Below are 19,650 nucleotides of genomic sequence, written 5' to 3'. Positions count from 1 at the left end.
CAAGAGATTTATTATTCATTTTTCGTGAAATGGTAAATGGGCCTATACGTATGGGTCGACACCTATTACTAATATTAAATATAATTACTTTTTATGTAAAAGAGTGTGAGAAAATGGTGAAAACATGTTTCCTAAAGTAAGAAAACTCACCATCTGTTGAGGGAGGTTCTTCTCACTGGATCAGTAAGGAGTTTGAGTTATTTATTTTTTTCTCAGTGGCAGTTTAGTGATTCAGCGATGGAAAGAGAAAATAGCCGGTTTAGAAGTGGAACCAGTTTGGTAGGAAACAGAAAAAAAAATCCCTCCCAGAATGACTGGTAGTCATGGCAGAGGCAACGGCGAGCATCCTCTAGGATCAACAGCCGTGTGGGGTATTCCAAAAGATTGCGTGGAGACATGTGGTTGTGTTTGTGTAGGTGGGACCACCGTATGAGAATGTGTGTGACAGCTAGTAATCTACTCTCATGCATCACAGATCAAAGGGTAAAGGCAGCCGCCTGGTCATTTTACCCACGGCCACCCTGATGGCATGGCATGCTTCGAATGGTGAAGAACACCATTTATACACAGACACACACACCAACATAATAGATCTACAACCGGATGGAGCACATTTTGGAATGGACGCCAATAGTTGCTATAGAAATGCGCCACAAAGCTGAAGGGGCAAATGGAGGAAGAAGAGGGGCTTCGAGGTGGTGCTCTGTCAATACGTTGCCAGGCAACGTTCAACTCTAACCAAGCTGGGTTTGATAACTTCTTGATAACACCGGTGGGAGAGTCTGTGTGTGTGTGTGCATATGTCTGAGATGGACATGTTATTAGCAGAGGCAGTGAAAGAGCCCCTGCAGAGACCAACCCAAAGGAGAGATAAGGGGAGAGAGACCTGCTATTAAAGGCTGGGTTAGAGGGCCTCAAGAACTTTCTTTCTCTTCCTCTAAAGGCAGAACAAAAGATCTTTCTTCATAATGACTCACACAGAGGAACCAAAGGAGTGGTGCTTAAACATTTTTGTTTGTTTTTTTTATTCAACTTTTTTTTTCCAAACCAGGAATGTACTAATTTTTCCTCTCATTAGAGGTGTGTTGGTAGAGGAAAGGGTGGGTGAGGAGAAAAGAGAAAAAGGGTAGGGGATGTGGTGGTGAGTAGGAAAGGAGGTAACAAGGAAAGAGGAGAAGGAAGAGAGGAGAGGACAAACAGAAAAAAACAACCCTTTTCACACAGAGGTGTCCCCAAAATACAAAGTCGCAACACATCACATAGGAGCGCTGCGTCGACCATCGGCCTCCGCTAGCCGGCTATTGGCACAAAGAAGCTCACGCACGTTTTATGCACATACACACAGTTTTAACCAACGGGGAGGTGAGGCAGCAGTTCTCTTTTTGTCTCCGTCTTTCTATTTCTTCTATACCACAGAAACAGCATTTCACATCCCGCTTCAAAAAAGTGGACTTGGTCTGATATTTTCCTTTTTCTTAGAAAACTTGAAAAACTGTGAGAGCTAAAGACACAACTTCAAATTATAACATCTACATGAGGATTGAACTGAGTCCAAGCGATACAGCTCTGCTTAAAAGTTCACATAAAGTCTTCATCGGTGCAAATTCAATATGTTCAATAAAGAATAAACTGCTTAAAAATATAACTGGATGCACCAATTTGGGTTTATTATGGAATATGTAGCTTATATATACATTTCCCTTATTATTATTTGGTTATGGTTAAGTTGCCCTTTTGTAAATTCTTCTTTTGCTTCTGGGAAAATCCTGATTGGATATTTGACAGTTCCTTTTATCAAAAATCTGAAGAGCTTATTTTAAGCTGGTTCAAAACATTGTCAGAATGTCCAATAAAGGAAAAGAGAGGTCAGAGTCTTTCGGGAGGCCATTCAGGAAGCTTTATATAAGCCTTTTAAAATCCACTTTTGGCATGTTAAGGATCACCTCCCTGTTAGAACACCCAACTGTGTCAAGTTTGATCTGACCAAAGCTGTCCCCTGGTCCTGAGTGAAGGCGATTATGTTCAAGAATAATGTAGAAATCCCCCATACTCAAGCTGATTATAAACTAGAGGAACAATGAATAACAGCATCCTTCCAAGGCAGTTTAACATCAGCATGGACTCTATCTATTCAAAAATAAAAGTTCTTAAAGGAATGTTTCTATAATTCTTTATAGTTTATGTTCTTATAACTATGTTACCTCCTATGTTGTTACCTTGAATAATTGAAGCTATATATAAGTTACATATATATCTATAAAACTGGTGGTAGTATCATAATGAGGGAACATTTATCTATTAGTTGCAATGATGCTTTGCAGTTGAAATATAGGAAGACGAGTAGTACCTCCAAATTCTTCAACTTCACCTTAAATCAGCCCTTAGTGGGTTGAAATAAAGCCAAAGTTTCTATTTCTGCTGGACATTAAACCTCAAACACAGTTCGAAAAATAGGGCTAACATCAAGGACAACTTTGACAAAAAGAGTGGGCAGAGATCAAACAAGAATTTTGCTAAAAACCTGTTGATTTTGGCAAATAAATGTTTATAAAGGTTTTACATCAACATGTATTAGGAGGGTTTTAAATTTGTTAAGTTTTTATGTGAATCATGTCTTTATTGCCTTATGTGGGAAGTATTTGTTGTTTTAAATGAGACCAACTTTAAGATTATAGCCAATACTGACAACATCTTTTTAGAGGAATAAAAGTGAGGTTGTTTCTGCTAAGGATGCTATACCACTCGTTGTGGTAGCCTGCCTGACTACTAGTAGTACGGGCATATGCATAAAGAAAGTGGACTTTAATTTTACCATAAAGCATTAAGGTGTTGCCTAAATTATTGGCTATTTAACAGGTAAGTAATCCCAAATACATGTGAACACAGCTTACAGAATGGATCGAGTTTGTTAACATGAACCAGATCCAAAACCTATCAGGAAACAAACTGGTTTCAATTATCAATTAAGGAAACTGGACAAATGACCAACAGAACTACACCAGAAGCAGCAAAAGAGTTGTTTCTACCCCAAAACTTAAGACCCAAAATATTAGTAGGTGTATACATATAAGCTCTACACTTATTGTTTTTGCATTTAGATTTTAAGTTATACTCTTTAATCATCATTTCAATGCGGAAAAAGTATGGTTCCAATTATAACCATTAAAAATCTTAAATGGAGATGACGTTCATTCTGATGATGGCTGCATGTTAACCTCTAAGCAGAGTGTAGCTGACATTCTGCTGAGTGGAAAAAAGGAGGAAAATGGACTAGAAAGTGGATTTCTTTTTGTTTAATTTTTGCCCACAATTATTCACTTTTTCCCCCTTTTTAGTCAAATATTTTCATTTTGGACTTTCAGAGAATAACAGACACTTCATTTGGCTTGAAGTTTGTTTAAGTACTTAAATAAACATTATACATAAAAAAAAAAAGGGAACACAAGTTGGTAGTTTTACAAAAAAAAAGGAGAATTTGAGGTGCTTTTTCCCCCTCTCTCTGTCTTTTTTTCCAAAATCATTTTTAATACAGTCAAAATACAATCTAAACTCCTCCGTGGTATTGAAAACAATCCAAAAATAAAACATCATGTGTGGAACAAAGTCATTTTAGACGAATGCGACACTTAGGTATGAAAGATTATATGATACTGGTACAAAAACACGTCTGAGAAATGTGAAAAGGTTCAGATTTTTAACACTGGCTTCACACAGGAAACATGGCAATAACACTGGAGTCTTCTTGTGTCTGGACAAAGTTGAAAAGAAAAAAAGAAAAAGCATAAGCTTTCCGCGGTTTACACATAAGCCAAAAAACATGTCTGAGCAACACAAAACAGCTTTATTAGTATGCACAAGGTGAACATTATGCACCTCCCCACACAGCGAAGGGCTGCTGCTCTCTGAGGTTGAGGTGCAGGGCACTGGTGTGTATTTATGTAAGTATCTCTGTGTGCGAATAAGAGGAAAACAAAACACAATCAATCATTTTTTTAAATCCCTTTCACGTCCGTCACGTGATTCAGGAGAACAGAAATCGGATGAAAGTAACATTTTCATGTTGAGTGTGGGTGAACGTGTTTGGAGGATGTCATCCGACGGTCGTCAAGAAACGCGTGAAATCCGAGAGAGTGTGTTGTGTGCGTTTCAACACAAATGTTGGCGGGAGAAAGAGAGGAACGAATCCGTAACGTGCCGGAGTCACAGTGGATGTGTGGGTGTGGATGTCTGTGGCATGTAGAGTTCAACTCCTCCGAAATCCGTTTTTTGCTCTTTTTCTTTTGGCTGACAGTCCAGCACCTCAGAGGTTTCTCCTCTTGTGCCAGCCACTCTTTCATGTGCTTTCTGTCCGTCTTTCCTTCCTTCCACTGGATCCTTCATCTATTAGTCCAGCTGCTCCTTTTTTTTTTTTTGCCTGTTTGCTTCACAGTCTTGTCAATCCTCATCACCCTTCCGCTCATTTTTCTCTTTTCCTTAAAGTTTTGCATTCAGAAGCTGCTTCATTCCTCCTCCCGAGACGGCGCTCTTTCTCTCTCCTCTGTACTTCTTTTTTTCACTTCATCCTCTCTCTTAAACCTTCCCCCTTCCCCGTCCTCCACTGCCACCCCCCCACCACAGCTTCTTTTACATCTGCCTTTTAAAAATAAAATAAAAAAATAACTGAAAAAAAAACTTCCATTGATGGTTCTACCTCAACACTTCCACGAAAATGAGGTCTAGACCTCAAAACTACAGCATAGTACGATGAGCTATAAAAATATACAGAGTCGACCTCGGGGAGGAGGAGGGAGAGAATGAAAACAGAGAAACAACTTCTTTAAACAGAGGATGCACAGTGCTCTACAAAAGTTTTTGTACCCCTTAAACTCTTTAGATTTTGTCATAATATAACATTAAATAAAATTTTATTTTATAGATCAATACAAAGTGTGCCTTAGCATAAAGACAGGGCCCAAATGTATTTGGTTTTTCTCTAATAGTCTTGGAGTGACAAGAATTCTATAGCAATGCACTAGATTTAGCATTTATATGCCAATGCACTAGATTTATTTAAGTAGTGTTCGAGAAAATAGGGCTACAAATTCCCAATTATGCACCCATTTGTGTTGACCTACCTCAAAAAAAGCTCTACAAAATCATATTAAAACATTGGGAGTTTATGTTTATAGTGTAACAAAATCTCCAAAAAGTCTAAGAGGTGTGAATACTTTCGTAAGGCACTAAAATATAGAGGTAAAAGTGTGGAAAATAGTCAAAAAACGAAAAAGCTAATGAAAACATTTAGAAACATAAGTGTAGTTTAATAGAGTGGGTAAAAATAATAAACCAATAAAAAAACCATCTACAAATTATTTACTGGATATTCATATATATAATCTATAAGTGTTGATAGCCATAAAAAATCTCAGTTTTTTGATATTCGCTCACTATTTTGTGTTTTGGTATTTGAGACGAGTCTAAAGAGCACGCACGCTCACACACACACACACACACACAGAAAAGCACGCACACACTGAAGTGTATGCAAACTTGCTGAAGCACACTAACTTCACTCTAATTTGGAGCAGCAGCAGCAGCGCCATAATTATTACCCAACTGTTCTGCTCCGTTGCACACAGTCACACAAACACACATTTTATTAAAATATACACGATTCTGCGAGTCACCGATTGACCAGACGCCGTCCGGGAATCTGGTCTGGGCTCGGGGTGTGAGTCCGAGGCCCCATAGCCTTTTTTCTTGATTTAAACAAACACGAACAAACTAGGAGGCTATTGTCGAGTTAGCGGCAGGGGGCTCGTCTCAGATTGGATGATAGAGATCTAAAAGGGAGGTGGGGTGGTGGGCAAGGCGGGCGTTGGTCTCTGAGACTCAGAGTTCATCGTTGCCAAGTGGGTCCAGGAGCATAGTCCTTTTTAAAAAGTCCTTTCAGTCGTTTTTTTTTTTTTTAAAACATCCCAACACCAGGTTCACACTCTTAGAAAAAGGGTGTGTGCCACATTAAAGGGTGGGGGGGCTCATTTGGCTCTGAGTTAAAAAGACGGGGGAATTCAGAGCCTCTTGCCCAATTTTAAGGGCCTTGTTAGGAAGGGCTATGTGCGGTTACAATATCACCCCTTAAACACACCTAATGGCCCAGTTGTGTGAAATAGGGGTTAAGGGGGGAGGAGGGTTTATTCAGCTAGAAACACAACAGTGGCCGGGGCAAGTGGGGTGAGGGGTTTCAAAGGACAAAACTGGTACTACTGAGACATTCCAGCTTGGAGCTATGATGGCAAACTTTTCAGTGGCTTCATTTGGGAGATGTTGGGCGTGATTGGCTGGTTGTGGTTGAAGGAAGGCGGGAGTGTCCAGACGGCTGTCTCATACTTTGTAGTAAATGTTGGCGGGGCTCTGAGGCGGCATCTCCTGGACGATGTAGACGGGGTGCCCATAGTCCCCGCTCACCTTCTCGTAGTGCGGGCAGTAAGCCGAGTCTGACGTCCGCAGGGGGATGATGATGTCGCTAGGCTCTGAGCCATTGTTGTTGGAACTGGATATCCCACCACCACCGCCGCGCTTAGGGCTGGTGAGGGACGAGAGCGACAGCGGTGGGTGGTGGGTGTCAGAGTGCTTGGCATGCCTCCGGCGGTAGCACACAATGCAGATCACAGCAGTGACCAGTAAGAGAAAGGCGGAGCCTCCGGCTGCACCGGCGATAAGGGCGATGTTGGGTGGCGCTAGAGGTCCATTTTCACCTTCGCCGCCATCTCCAAACGGCCCTCGAGTGTGGGTTGAGTTTCCCCCTGAAATAAACGAGAATACAATAATTTTAGGGTTATGAGCACCTAAAAAGAGTTAAGCATCCAAATAGAACTAGTAAAGTCTTATAGAGCAGGCATCTCCAACCTCGGTCCTCGAGGCCCGCTGTCCTGCAGGTTTTAGAGGTGTCCTTGCTCCAGCACAGCAGATTTTAATTAAAAACTGATTAACAGGCTTTTGATCTACTGCAATCATTATAATCAGCTGCGCTAAAGCAGGGAAACCTCTAAAACCTGCAAGACAGCTGCCCTCGAGGACAGAGGTTGGGGATGCCTGTTATACAGGATACTGGAAATATAGGATTCACTGTGATGTTTTACTCTACAACAAAGTAGTAGTTATTTTTTAATGCATTCACAATAAAGCAGATATTTGTCTTAAAAAATGTACTGCAGTCACAAGATAGAGGTCATTCCAAATGCTTCCTAACTGCAGTATTTGTAAATAATATAATTTGTTACACCTTACAGTTGAGAACAGTACTGAAATGTACAGTATTGTATTGCTGTTGTTTCTGCCATTCTGTTATAAACAAGGTAAAACTGGGAGTGTACAAGCTGATAATAGTTGGTTAAGAGATGGGCTATCTGCAGTTGGCTGCATTAAATACATCCTGCACTTTGGGGGGATTTACAGCTTGTGCCTATCTCCAAATGTCAATGGAAGAGAGGCATGACTTGACATACAGTAATGCCAGTCTATCGCACAAGGATAGACAGGAACCATAAGCAAACATGCTCACACTAACATCTACAGGTGGTTTTTTGGAGGCCAATAAAATTATATTAATGGACAATTTGAACTCAGGACTTTCAGTTAAGCCCACAGTTCTTAAACAATACTTTAATCCTAGTGACTGGCATATATGCATGATTCTTGAAAAGAAATATGAGTCCGTAAAAAGCCGTACATGCAGGTCAAAGTGCAGATTATAGTTGGTCACGGATATCCTTTCGGTGCATTAGCGTTGCTGTGTTGCGCGAAGATTATCAATAAGTGCCCTATCTGGCAACCCCTTCAAAAATTATCTGAAGGCTCCATTGGTGCCAGAGAATCTTCCCAGTGCTTCTACATTAAACCCAACAATACAATAACACTGGACACTTTCACAATTCATGCTTTCATGATGCTTTGGAGAAAACATACCGATCTTTATGGCCCTACACCACAATAACATGAGTAATGGTGATGGTTTAGCTCAATGAGGCTGCGTCAGCTCCAACCCAGCGGAATGCAGTAAGTATGCAGCAGATCTCATAGAAGCTTATTTGTGGTCTCTTTATTGATGTGATGAAGTGGACAGCAGCGCATATAAAAACAGCGAAGAATGTCCGCAGTGAGCGAGAGCTGTGCACAGTGTATGCTTTGTGGAGAGCCAGGCTGAGCCACAGTGTATATCAAGGTAACAAACTGTATTTCCCTAACCCTTAGGATAGTATTTGCTTAGTATTACCGGCAGCCACAAGAAGTTCGCCTCCTGGGTCCACTCCCATCACCGGACCACACACTGGCCCACTCACCCTCTTGCCTAAACGTCTTTCTATTTATCTGTCGGTCTTACAAGCTGTCCTCACTCTGTCTTTCTGTTTTGTGTGTCTTCGTTTGCCTGAAAGTTGAGATTTTTACAGCCTCTGACTTGGCAGCTGTCCCCGCAGGGGGCTGGGTCAGAACTCAGCAGGTGAATGATGGTCTTGGGGTTGGTTGGTGTGTTTTTGTATGTGGGTGTGTGTGTGTACAGAGGCAGGGAGCGTGTTAGCAGGAGTTTCAAACTGGTTAAGGCTGAGATAGAGTCGCTTGTATTTGTCCATCATTATTCTTGGCACATATCCCTTTCTGCCTCGCTCCTGCGTCTCCCTCTGTGTCCTCCTCCCCTCCCTCCTCACTCCGTGGTCCTCGCTGTCTTTGGGTTATTGTAGCCGTAATGACCTACCTTGCTCTGAGCTCACTGCCTGGCAACAAAGACACACTCGTACACTCAGATACTGACACAAACACACACACACACAGTCATAACCGGAATATACACACTGGCTCACCTCACCAACCCCCTCCCTTTGGCACTCAGCACCCCGTTGCGCTGGACCGACCAGGAGCAAAACCCTGATGCCGGACGTCGATTATGGTCCCTACTCCCGCTCTCATCCTCCGTCCATTAACCCAATATCCCTCACTCCCTATCTCCATTACAGATGCCGCTTTTCACCCAGGCTCTTTATTATATTCTCTTCTCTTTTACCTTTATTACCCCACCCCCTCCATTTTCCTACTCCCCTTCCTGTTTTTATCACCACATTTTAGACTCTGAGGCTTTACTTTCCATCTGATCCCATTAGCCATCTTATATCAATAATGAATTCACCTTAGAGACAAACACGCAACAGGTAAAAATAAAAATAAAATAATAAGCAGAAACACCAGCTGTCGTTACCCTACTCCTTCACAGTTACATCAACTTGGAATCAAAAAAAAAAAAAAACATACGTATGAAAGATAAATGTATATATATTTTATTCATTTTTATATATTTTTTGCCATATGGGATATTGACTTTTTAAGACAATTATCGATTCAACTCAAGGCTGAAACAAGCAAAACAAAACGCCTGGGAGACTCAACCTCTATAAGTCTGAGGCAATTGTTTTCAACGGCAAATGGTGGACTGCATTCTTCAAGTTAGTAATCCATCCATGCATGCATATTCTATGTTCATATGCCTAATTATTATCTTTTATCCCCCAAAAAAGATCGTGCAGCTTTCCTATATGCTTTTAAAACTTGAGATGTACCCAAAAGTTTCAAGAGTCTGTCAGTCTGGGTGGTTATGTTACATTTAATCCCACTTTCACGTAATTGCCCAGGCTCTGACTACACATGCACACAGACTCCTCATATTATTATAATGTAGTCATCATGTTGTCAGCTTCCATTGCTTGTCAACTTAACAATAATGCAGAGATACTGGCATCCATTATTACCTCTAGAAGGTGCTGCTGTGTAATCTCTGAAGTGTTTTTCCATCTACAGTACATCTGTTGGTCACTTTAGGATTGTGAACTAATTAGACTAATGTCTAATGATGGTCGCATATAAAAATAAGCAAAAATGACAATGCAAAAAAAAAAATAATAATAATAATCGGAATTGAGCCCCAATACCTGCTGTGTGAATGTAGCCTTACTGTAGGAGGGAGCAAGAGATGGATCCGAGCCTAATCTTCACTAATGTGAGTTCTGCTGTAGTCTATTGTGGTAAATAAAGAGCTGAGCAAAAAAATAAATAAATCACCCCCATTACCAGTTTCTCTACCAGAGAGGTCTTCATCTCTAATAAGAGCTATTATCCTGCAACTTTTCGGTGCATCCTGACTCCAGCACACCTGAATCAAAAGAATCCCTTGTTACCTGGCCTCCTCAGAGCCAAATGACATACATTCATTGGAATCAGATGTGCTGAAGCAGGGATGCATCGACGAGCAGCATATAAATATGCCTGGTGTTGGAGACCCCGATTACAAATCTGTCCCTCAGGTATAATAAATGAGATATACATCAAGACTGAATGGCAAGGATGTTGAAAACAAGTGGCTTAAATAATATTAATAGTCTCCATAGTGTGACTGGACTTAGAGATAAGGTGAGATAAGGCTACCAGGTGCCTCCTAGGTGGGACTTTGAAGTCTTTTCAGACACATCCCACTAGGTAGGAGCCCTGAGGTAGACTCTGAACCTGCTGAGAGTCAATATGTTGCTTCTAACCTGGGAACTATTGCTGTTAAGAGGGTTCTTGTGATTGACTATTATTGACTTTATAATTCAAGCAATTCTAAATAAAATCACAAACATATGTTTTTTTTAAGAGTTTTCTTTATATCTTTTATTGTCCTGATTTCCAAACACAGGTCTTAATGCCATATTTATAATAACTTACTGAAATTCCTGAGATTACAATTGCTTAAACCAATGGAACTTAATCCTTCATGTTTTAGATGTTTTTTTGCTCCAGCACACCTCACTTAAATGATTGAAATACCTTATGACCATCCCATCAAATGCTGCAAATAATGTTTATCAATTTAGTTGTGTGTTGCAATGTCTAGAAACCTGCAGAACAGTCGGACAAGGATAGATAATAATAGGAGACAATACAATTTTCAATGCCAATCATAGCGACAGAAAAAATCTTAAACTTTAAAATTGTCCTTTTTACAGCATAAATTTTAAAAGTACACTTACATAATATAAAGCCTTGGTTATTTCAACGGTGGAACTGAGTAAGACCTTTTCAAGTTACCTCTTCTTCCACAATAGTAAATATTTAAAGGTCACATTTATAAATTTTACAAAAAAAAAAAAAAAAGGACAGCCATGCAAACTAGACAATCAAACATAGACTCTGCACTTGGTTAGAAATATAAAATAATGATAGGAAAGGCAGAGAAAAAGTATTTTAGTAAAACTAAGAGTGTTTTGCCTTAAGGCTGGTTTACACAGTAAGATTTTTAACTTTGTTGGGTGATTTTTCAAAACTTAAAGACCCCACAGGATAAAAAGTCAAGGGTAGAACAGTTTTGACTTGAAGGTTGTACTCCTATTCTTTCAGCAATGTGCAGCTATAGGTAGGAAATACAACAATGCTATTTAAAAGGTATGGTCAAAGGTATAAATATACAAAAAACACATAGATACCTTGAAAAGAATGAAAGCCTTTTATATTTAATTATTTACCATAATCTATACTTGCAGTGGACAGTTACGGACTTCCCTTTGTCCATCCGTTTGATGATAATGAACGTTGGCTGTTATCCCTTACTTATCTGCACATGTTAACGAGCAACTTCATTAAGCATGACCAAATAAGGTCTATTTTTTAAACCTGCAATAAGGTGACCTGAAAAGTCAATTTTCAGTTGTTGCTCTGGTGGGAAGATCATGCAAAAATCACTTGATGTGCTTGCCGACTTTAAACATGGCTGACAGCGGTTATAAAATAAACAGGGGCATCGGCATCAGTTAATGAGATCTAAGGTATTTCCAGAGCCCAAAGTAAACTTTGCTTTATCATCTTTGTTGCATCACTCTAAAATTGAATAGTTGTTTTAAAAGAGAATTGGGTTGATTGATATATTGTATGGATTGAGATGTAAGTGTGCATTTGGGTTTATGAGAGAAAGAAGAGGCCCTACATACAGCTTGTTTACCATTGGTGAGCGCTGTGCATCCTGGCAAAACAGCATCGGGCAATGCATTTGGACCTCTTAAGACAAGTTTCCGCTCAAGCTACAAAAATAAGGCATTCTGTGACTAAAAGCACTTGATGAAATCGAGCAATTGTGAGCATACATTGAGTTTACTGGTTGGGTCATGCTCTGTCACTCACAGGAACCTTATATTTTACAGATGATACGCTTATATTTGGAAATATATCACAACAGCCAAAGTAGGTTTTCACCTATGCATGACGAGGGTGTAGAAGCATTCTTTTAGCCAGCAGACTGACAGTGCACAGCAACATACGGGGAGAGGGTTTCTCTACATCCAACTGTTAAAAACTCCGGACAGCCTACTGTAATGTTTTTTTGGTAACTCGAAAGAAATTCAACTATATTAATGCAGTATCTTGCCTATGCTTAAACTAAGGAAAACCAGGATAGTCTGGATGGATATCACCATATGCATCATTTAATACCTGACTTTGCAGTGGACTCTGTTCAGGATGCATCCCCTCTCTCCCCAATGTAAAACCTTTTAAGCACACCATTAGCAACTAACACTTTTTTTCCCCAACACCAAACAAACTAAATGGCTTAAAGTCTGGAGCCAAGTAGAAAGAAAATATACAATCTCAATCTGACCTCACCATACTGAAACATTTATATTCCACCAAAAGTCGGTGATTCCAAAAATTCTCTGCATGCAGTCAGTAAATGTAATATTTTACCTTTTGTCTTAGAGGCCTAGGAACAGTCAACAAACAAAGAGGTCTGAATGAAATCTATTTAAATTTTGTTTCACCTAAAATTGATTAAACATGAATTTAAAGTCAGTTTCAGAGGGATTGTTTAAGTAAAATACCAGGTCATAATTCCTTTAACTGCTTCAGCCACCTGTCCGGCTGTTTTAAAGGGCTGTATAAGTGAATTGATAAAATAATTATGTGTGTATTTAATGAAAGAAAGATCTGAGGTGCTCTTCCTCACACACACAAGAGACAATGATCATCAGGAGCGCCTGAGTCCCTAATATGAAGCAAACCCACGGATTCTCACTCTCAGTGGACTGTTAAGAGTGGGTTAGTGCTGAGTGAATAATTATCAGTGTGTTCTGATCCGGATGAGTGGAGGTTGGTATAAATTAGGTGACACGGAAAGCAAATTCCTAAATAAGGCTCCTTTCTTTCAATACCGAAATGGAATTGGATGGAGGGAAATAATTTCAATATAATAGTGTTGAAACTATATCCTCTTAGATTAATTGAGACTGAGTCAAAACACCCTCATCTAAAAATCCAAAAGGTATAACACCATTATGTGAAGTTAAATCATTTATATTGGCAAATATACATACAGTTGTTGTCTACCTCACACATAAAACACTCCTCTCATATAAGATTTATGGACAAGTGATGTGAGAAAGTGTGAATGCATCAATTTACACATTCTGCCAAACAAATACACTGTCAGAAAAAAAAGAAAAAATAGACATGGACGCAGCTGAGTGTGAATCATGTCTTTTTTCCCTTCAGTGAATGACTTTGACTTGGAGCCTGAATCTGCACATTGCTTCCCCTCCTCTCCTTTTTCCGTTTCACTTCTCTTCGGTCTGTTCCATTATTCCCTTTATGCATCTTCTCCCCTCATCTTTCCATATTTCTTCCAATCGTTTACGTCCCTCGACAGAACTACAGAATCCAGGCCACAATGACTCCCTGCCCTTTTCTTTCTTTCACTAGCTTTGTCATGCCCTCCCTCTATTTTTCTCTTCCTTCTCCCAGGGTAGCTATTAGCCATCCCTCTCCCACCCGCGGTACTTAGCTTGAAGGAGGAGAGGGATAGAAATATGGAATTAAACAAAGAGATCTGCAGATGTCACTGCTGCATAGTCTCCATCTGTCACCTCCTGCCTCCCTCCCTCCCCTCTTTCCACGGCTGCTTTCCCTGTATCCTACTCTTTGCTTTTTCTCTATCCACTTTTTGGTTCTGTATATTGGTGGGATTATTGCTTCCATACCTGGGATTCTACTGGTGGTGCGTCCCGCTGGTTGGTCCTTTTTCGGGGGCAGTCCGTACTGGCCTGTGTTTGAAAAAGAAACAAGGGTCAAAGATGCATTGTTTTAATTTTATTTTCATCAAACCCAAAAAAATCCTGTTTTCCAGACTAATATTTTAAAACATATCAGTTCATTTAAGGCAATGTATAACTGCTAAACTACTAATATTTTCTTTTACTGTACAATTTCATCAAATGTATACACATCTGGAGATATTTAAATCAAATTACAGACTTTTTTAAACAGCGAAAGGCCTGTTTCTCTTATCTTTCAGAACTTAAACATATACACGACATTAGATCAATCCTAAGAAAAAAATAAAATCAGTAAAGAGCTTTAATAAAACTTCTCTCACTGCTCCTCTTCTTATAACAAAGCTCACAGTGACAAAGCTATGTATGTTTGTTCAAATAGGAAACCAGAAGTGGCCGTTGGGTTTTTTTTTTTTTTTTTGTTTTTTTTTTGTTTTTGTTTTTTTTGGACCAATTGATTTTTCACAAGGCCATAACGGCTTGTAATCTGTAGTCTCTAAATCAGGCCATCTGTCTAGCAAGCCCTCTGTGATGGTGATGGCATTAAACAGCATTTACAAGGCAAACACACACACACAAACACACACATACTTGTGTTGCATAAGTACGTCTTATCAAAAGCTGAATTAGATGGTCAGATGAAACTTATTTATATTCTCCTTTTTGAGCCATCTGGTCAACAGTAGGAATAGTATTATCCCGGAGTACTTTTGGTCGATGTAATGTTTAAAGTATAGAAGGTAGTTATAAATAGTGATAATAGACAGAAACACTGTCTTCAGACTTTCTTTCAGCCTTAGAAATGGTCTTGATCAATAGTTGTCACTGGTTATGAACTCTTTCATGTTTTATTTTCATTCTTTTTTTTTATATTGGTAACTTTAGGCGACAGGAAACCAGAATGGTAAATACTTTATTTCTTATCTAAACATGTGATATGTTAGCAGGCACATACAAATTAAAAAGTAATCTTTGCTTATAAAACTTTCAATTAATCTATTTTCAAGTGCAAAATCATGTGGTATCTGGATGTGGAAAACTAAACCTGTTCTTTCAATGGTTTTCAGAGAACCATTTTAGAACTGGTTCTAGTGCCACCTCTGCCATATAGTGACTTGCTAGAGTATCTATGCCCCTTAAACCTTTCAGTATTTCATCTTGTTACCACTTTATTTAAAATCTTTTTATTGTTTTAAGGGATACATTAACCCAAAGACCTTTGTCTGGACTTTGAATAGACCATCCTTGCCATTCTATTGTAGCTGTTGCTGTATGTTTGGTGCCATTGTTCTGTTGTAGGTGAACCTCTGCCCCAATTTCAACCTTCTGCTGCCTCTAACAGAGGCTTTTTCTTTGAGGGTTGAACTCCATGTACTGGTGCTCATCCATCTTTATATCCATTATGACCTGATTCAATTTATTAAACAAATTAAATTCATCCAGCCCAATACTGCTGTTTTTGTTTTGACAAACTGGACCTCTTATGACTTTTTTCGGCAAGAACTTTCTTCTTGCCTTTTTTTCAATGCTGGATTTGTGGAGAATTAGCCTAATATGCCGTCCTTCAAACATGGAAACAAGGTCCAATGGTTTGTTTTTAACTTTATCTGGAAATATGACTAATACTTTTCATGTCAACAGAACAGGATAAGAATAAGTTGCATGTAATCTGCCACCTGAGCTGTAGATCTGTACAGGTCCTCCAGAGTTACTATGGTCCTCTAAGCAGACTGATTAATTAAAAATGTTCCAGGGGGTATGCATGCTTTAGCAAGAAATGATGAGTAGGGTCTAATTCAGTGGTTTAACAACTTAACAAAACTTTAATCTGAAAATGATTAGCTGTAGAGTTGAACGTGAGGTAAGAAGCCACCAAAGTCTAAAGAAGTTTAGAAAGACCTTTGGAAAACCTGAAGAACTATTGACCAAGACTAATTTAAAAGGTTGGCTGCTTGGAGGTAAATTATGGAGAAACCAGGGGTGAGTTAAGGTTCCTCTTTGTGTGTATTGTGCAGAGTGCTCCAACTATATGTACTGACATTTAGAATAGTGTAGGCCTATTGGCCAGCAGCTCCCTTTTGACAGTAAACCAAACAGAAGTTGGAGGCGGTGATCAATAGGAACTGCTGTGTGGTCAGCGGGGGCAAGTGGAGGACGTCGAGGGTGGGCGCAGGAGAAAGTGTGTGCATGTATGTATGTGGCAGCTCCAGAGAGAGAGAGATAAAAAAAAAAAAAATAAGAGCAGACAGGTCGATCTATGTGTTTGCGTGTGTATTCCCCGCTTCGCTTCGGAGAGCAGCGAGAGGCGGGAGGCAGCTTATTTAGACGACAAACAACACAGACGTGACCTTTCAGCCACATGACAGATAAGATGGAAAGACAGAGGGGGAAAAAAGTGACAGTAAAAAGAGGGGGCAAGAGGTGTGAGGAGAGATAGACGTCATGCAAAGCAGAAAGGGAGAAGAAAAAGGAGATCTAAGAGCGAGTGGTGCAAGTTCGATGAAGAGGGAAAGGGAAGGATGAAGAAAAAGTGAGAGAAGGTTGCTTTTTCCATTGCCTATGTGAGCCAGGGGAAATAAAGTGTGTGGTATTTCTATTGAGCTGAGCTGACTGTGCTGATGTTACAGGCTGATAGAGCCATAACAGCGCCACTTGGCTCTTTGCTGAAGAGAACCTCCAATACACTGGGTCCGATAACACAGCCCAGATCAAAGAAATAGAAAAAGGCATCTTGTATTTGTGTACTTGTGTGTGTTTGCGTGTGTGTGTGTGGGCGGTCATATGAAGGACAGGTGCCTATTATGTGCTGGAACGAGCGGGCCAGTGAAAATGCTTAAATTGGCTGTTTTTTTTTTTTTCCTCCGGTTTTCCTTTCTTTATGTGCTGCTTTCTTGAAAACTGGTGTGCGAGGGGTCATTACCCGTGAATATTTTCCAAACAAATTAGAGGTGTGCTCAGCCACGAGTCATTAAAAATCACTGACTGCGCTTTAAGACCAAATGGAGTCATTTTGTTATCGCACTCTCAGCTGCGTGGCGAAACGTGTGTGTTCGGACGCCTGCTTGGACACCTCTGTATCCGTGCACCAACAGGGCTGCGCATATATATATATATATATATATATATATATATATATATATATATATATATATATATATATATATATATATAAATATTTATATATATAAATATAAAGTGAAAGTGGGGCCAGTATGAGGAGTCGGTAGCAGTTAAAAGGCAGAGTGAGAAGGGAGTCAACAGGCCTCATTAGAGCTGACTGATCCCACACTTCTGCGCTGTTCTCACCACTTAACGAGGCCTAATATGTTCAGTGAGGGCACACATGTAGCCCAGAAAGAAAGAAATAAGGGTTTGCGCACCCTCCACTGTGTTCATTGAACGTGCAAGTCTGAGAGACAGCAAGATTAGACGGATGGTTTAAAAGTGGAGGAGATGAGGTGCACTAATGAAAGTGAGCTGCTCCGTCTCTGCACGGATGTGACCCAGGCTAGCCGATCACGCCGTGTTGTTAAGTGATTCGATTATGTCCGATGGACAAAAATAGCCATTTATTCCATCCGTTGGGTGTAATCTGTGTGAGGCAGAGCAGTTTCTGAAATAAAACAAATAGGGAGTTGAGAGGACTTACTCTGTCCCACTTTCAGGACCACCTTCATGCCTTTTGTAGCACATACGCCCCCTCTCATGCTGTCCAGGCCTTGGCGCGTCCCATCTGATGTAGCTGCAAGAAAGGAAAAAGAATGTTAGACAGTTAGTTGGGAAGGAAAAAAAGTTTTTCTTTTGAAATAGCTCTCTGGTTCTGCAGAAGAAGCAAATATTGGATTCCTCTCACAAAGGCAGCCTTGCTGGAGTAACTTTTGCAGAGGAAGTATTTCAAACTTCCCCAGAAGCTCAGAAAATGACAAAAAAAAAACAAAAAAAAAAACACAGGCAGCAGCAGTTTAATAAATCCTTGTTTACTTGTTGGAGTTCATTAACGCCCCCCTCCAGCACGGTATGGACTAACCCGCTTGATATCAACTACAATTGCTGCCTGGGCTGCAGGAATAACTAAAGCAGGGGTGAGGGTAAGGTTTTGTTAGATGTTTTTAATCTAGAAAAGCAGGGACTGGCTGGGGGCTCTATAATCCAATCAAAAGTGTTTATGAAAGAAAATGGAGCCCCTGAGATGCAAATCAGTGCTTGATTGGGGAGAAAAACTGGTCTTGATTTATTAGAATTTAGACTGTGATGGATGGGTTACAGAAGCAAAGGGTAATTCTCTTTTACTGTCACTGCTCATGCCTAAATTAGGGGATTCAAAGACTGATTTTTTAAAGGAAGATATTTACTAAATATATTGTATATTTTAGGTTTTAAAAGCTCCTTTATTATTGAAAAAATCACACAAAAATGAACAGACCCCAAATATGCTAAACACAGCATCATCAGCATAAATGTAAATAAAAGTTGGATAATATTCCTCAAATAACTGATGAAGCTTCAATAAAATCATGGTTTGCTTTTATGGTTACAGTATTATTACCCATTTTCTAAAACCACAATCTAATACTGTATAAGGAGTTAGATGTTAATTTCCTATACCCATAAAAGATAAAGCAAATAGTATTTTTTTATTTAACAAGAACAGATATTCCCGATATAGAGTTCTGAGTTACAATCAAATGAGTTTATCTGTGCATTCTCATGGTAAACACAAAATCATTTTAAATTGGAGGAAATTGAACATCTGTTTTTAGAAAACTTGAGAAAAAATCTGGTTGCCTCAGTTTAAAGCCTGTATTTTAGTAATAAAATGAGGTACACAAAATATTTTTATGTCATGTCCATGTCTGATGGATCATGGATGGATGGATGAATGGATGGTTGGACAGACGCGCAGGCGGATGGATAAACGGAAACCCCTCACTGCAGATAGTTACTAAGTGACCCGGGGCATACATCAGCGAGATTTCAGCACAAACATTCACCGTTGCGTACAGCACGTCAGCTATTCCATTAAAGATGCCCAACCTGCAGGCTACAGTATGCATGGGAAGGGGAGAGGAGAGAGCTAAAGAAGCAGTGAGAGTAATATTGAGGATCGGAGGAAAAGAGGGGATGTGGACTCATAAGCACAAGAAAATGTGAGAAAATGGAAAAAAACAGAGAAAAATGAGAAGTAAGGAGATGCGAGGAACTTATTGCGATAATCACACCTCTTTCAGTTGATGCAGGCTTTGCTTGTGCAGCTGGTCTTAATACTTGAGAAACTTCTCCCTCTGCCTGGTTTGGGTTTCAATCACCAGACCAAATACTGGGCTCAAACCTCTATAATTGTCTTTAAGGTCTAGGCTGACAGACAGGCTAATGCAGGCTGCAGTAGCTCATAAACTGTACGGTAATCATACCCTTTCTCCCTCCAGCAGGCTGCACACACCACCCCTATACACGCATCCTTGTTTTCTCTCTTAAATATAAATTAACCTCTCTGAAGCAAAGGAAAGAGAGAAATGGCAAATGGAAGATGGCATTTGAGAGTGAGAGAAGT

General features: G+C 39.8%; 1 protein-coding gene across 1 annotated transcript in view; it reads right to left on the bottom strand.

Moving 5' to 3' along the window:
* Window positions 1–4,278: 4,278 nt before the first annotated feature.
* efnb3 (ephrin-B3) overlaps window positions 4,279–19,650 on the bottom strand; it is a 115,555-nt gene continuing 100,183 nt past the window's right edge. The window contains exons 3-5 of the mRNA XM_015373795.1: window positions 17,749–17,841; window positions 14,028–14,090; window positions 4,279–6,785 (exon numbers count right to left, since the gene is read on the bottom strand). Coding sequence (XP_015229281.1) covers window positions 6,364–6,785; window positions 14,028–14,090; window positions 17,749–17,841 — 578 coding nt within the window. The 3' untranslated portion in view covers window positions 4,279–6,363. The remainder of the gene's footprint in view (window positions 6,786–14,027; window positions 14,091–17,748; window positions 17,842–19,650) is intronic.

This window comes from Cyprinodon variegatus, unplaced genomic scaffold, assembly GCF_000732505.1.
Source record: "Cyprinodon variegatus isolate N-32 unplaced genomic scaffold, C_variegatus-1.0 Scaffold92, whole genome shotgun sequence".
Classification (NCBI taxonomy): domain Eukaryota; kingdom Metazoa; phylum Chordata; class Actinopteri; order Cyprinodontiformes; family Cyprinodontidae; genus Cyprinodon; species Cyprinodon variegatus.
Note: the sequence above shows the minus strand (reverse complement) of the source record. Positions and strands in the feature narration are given on the sequence as shown.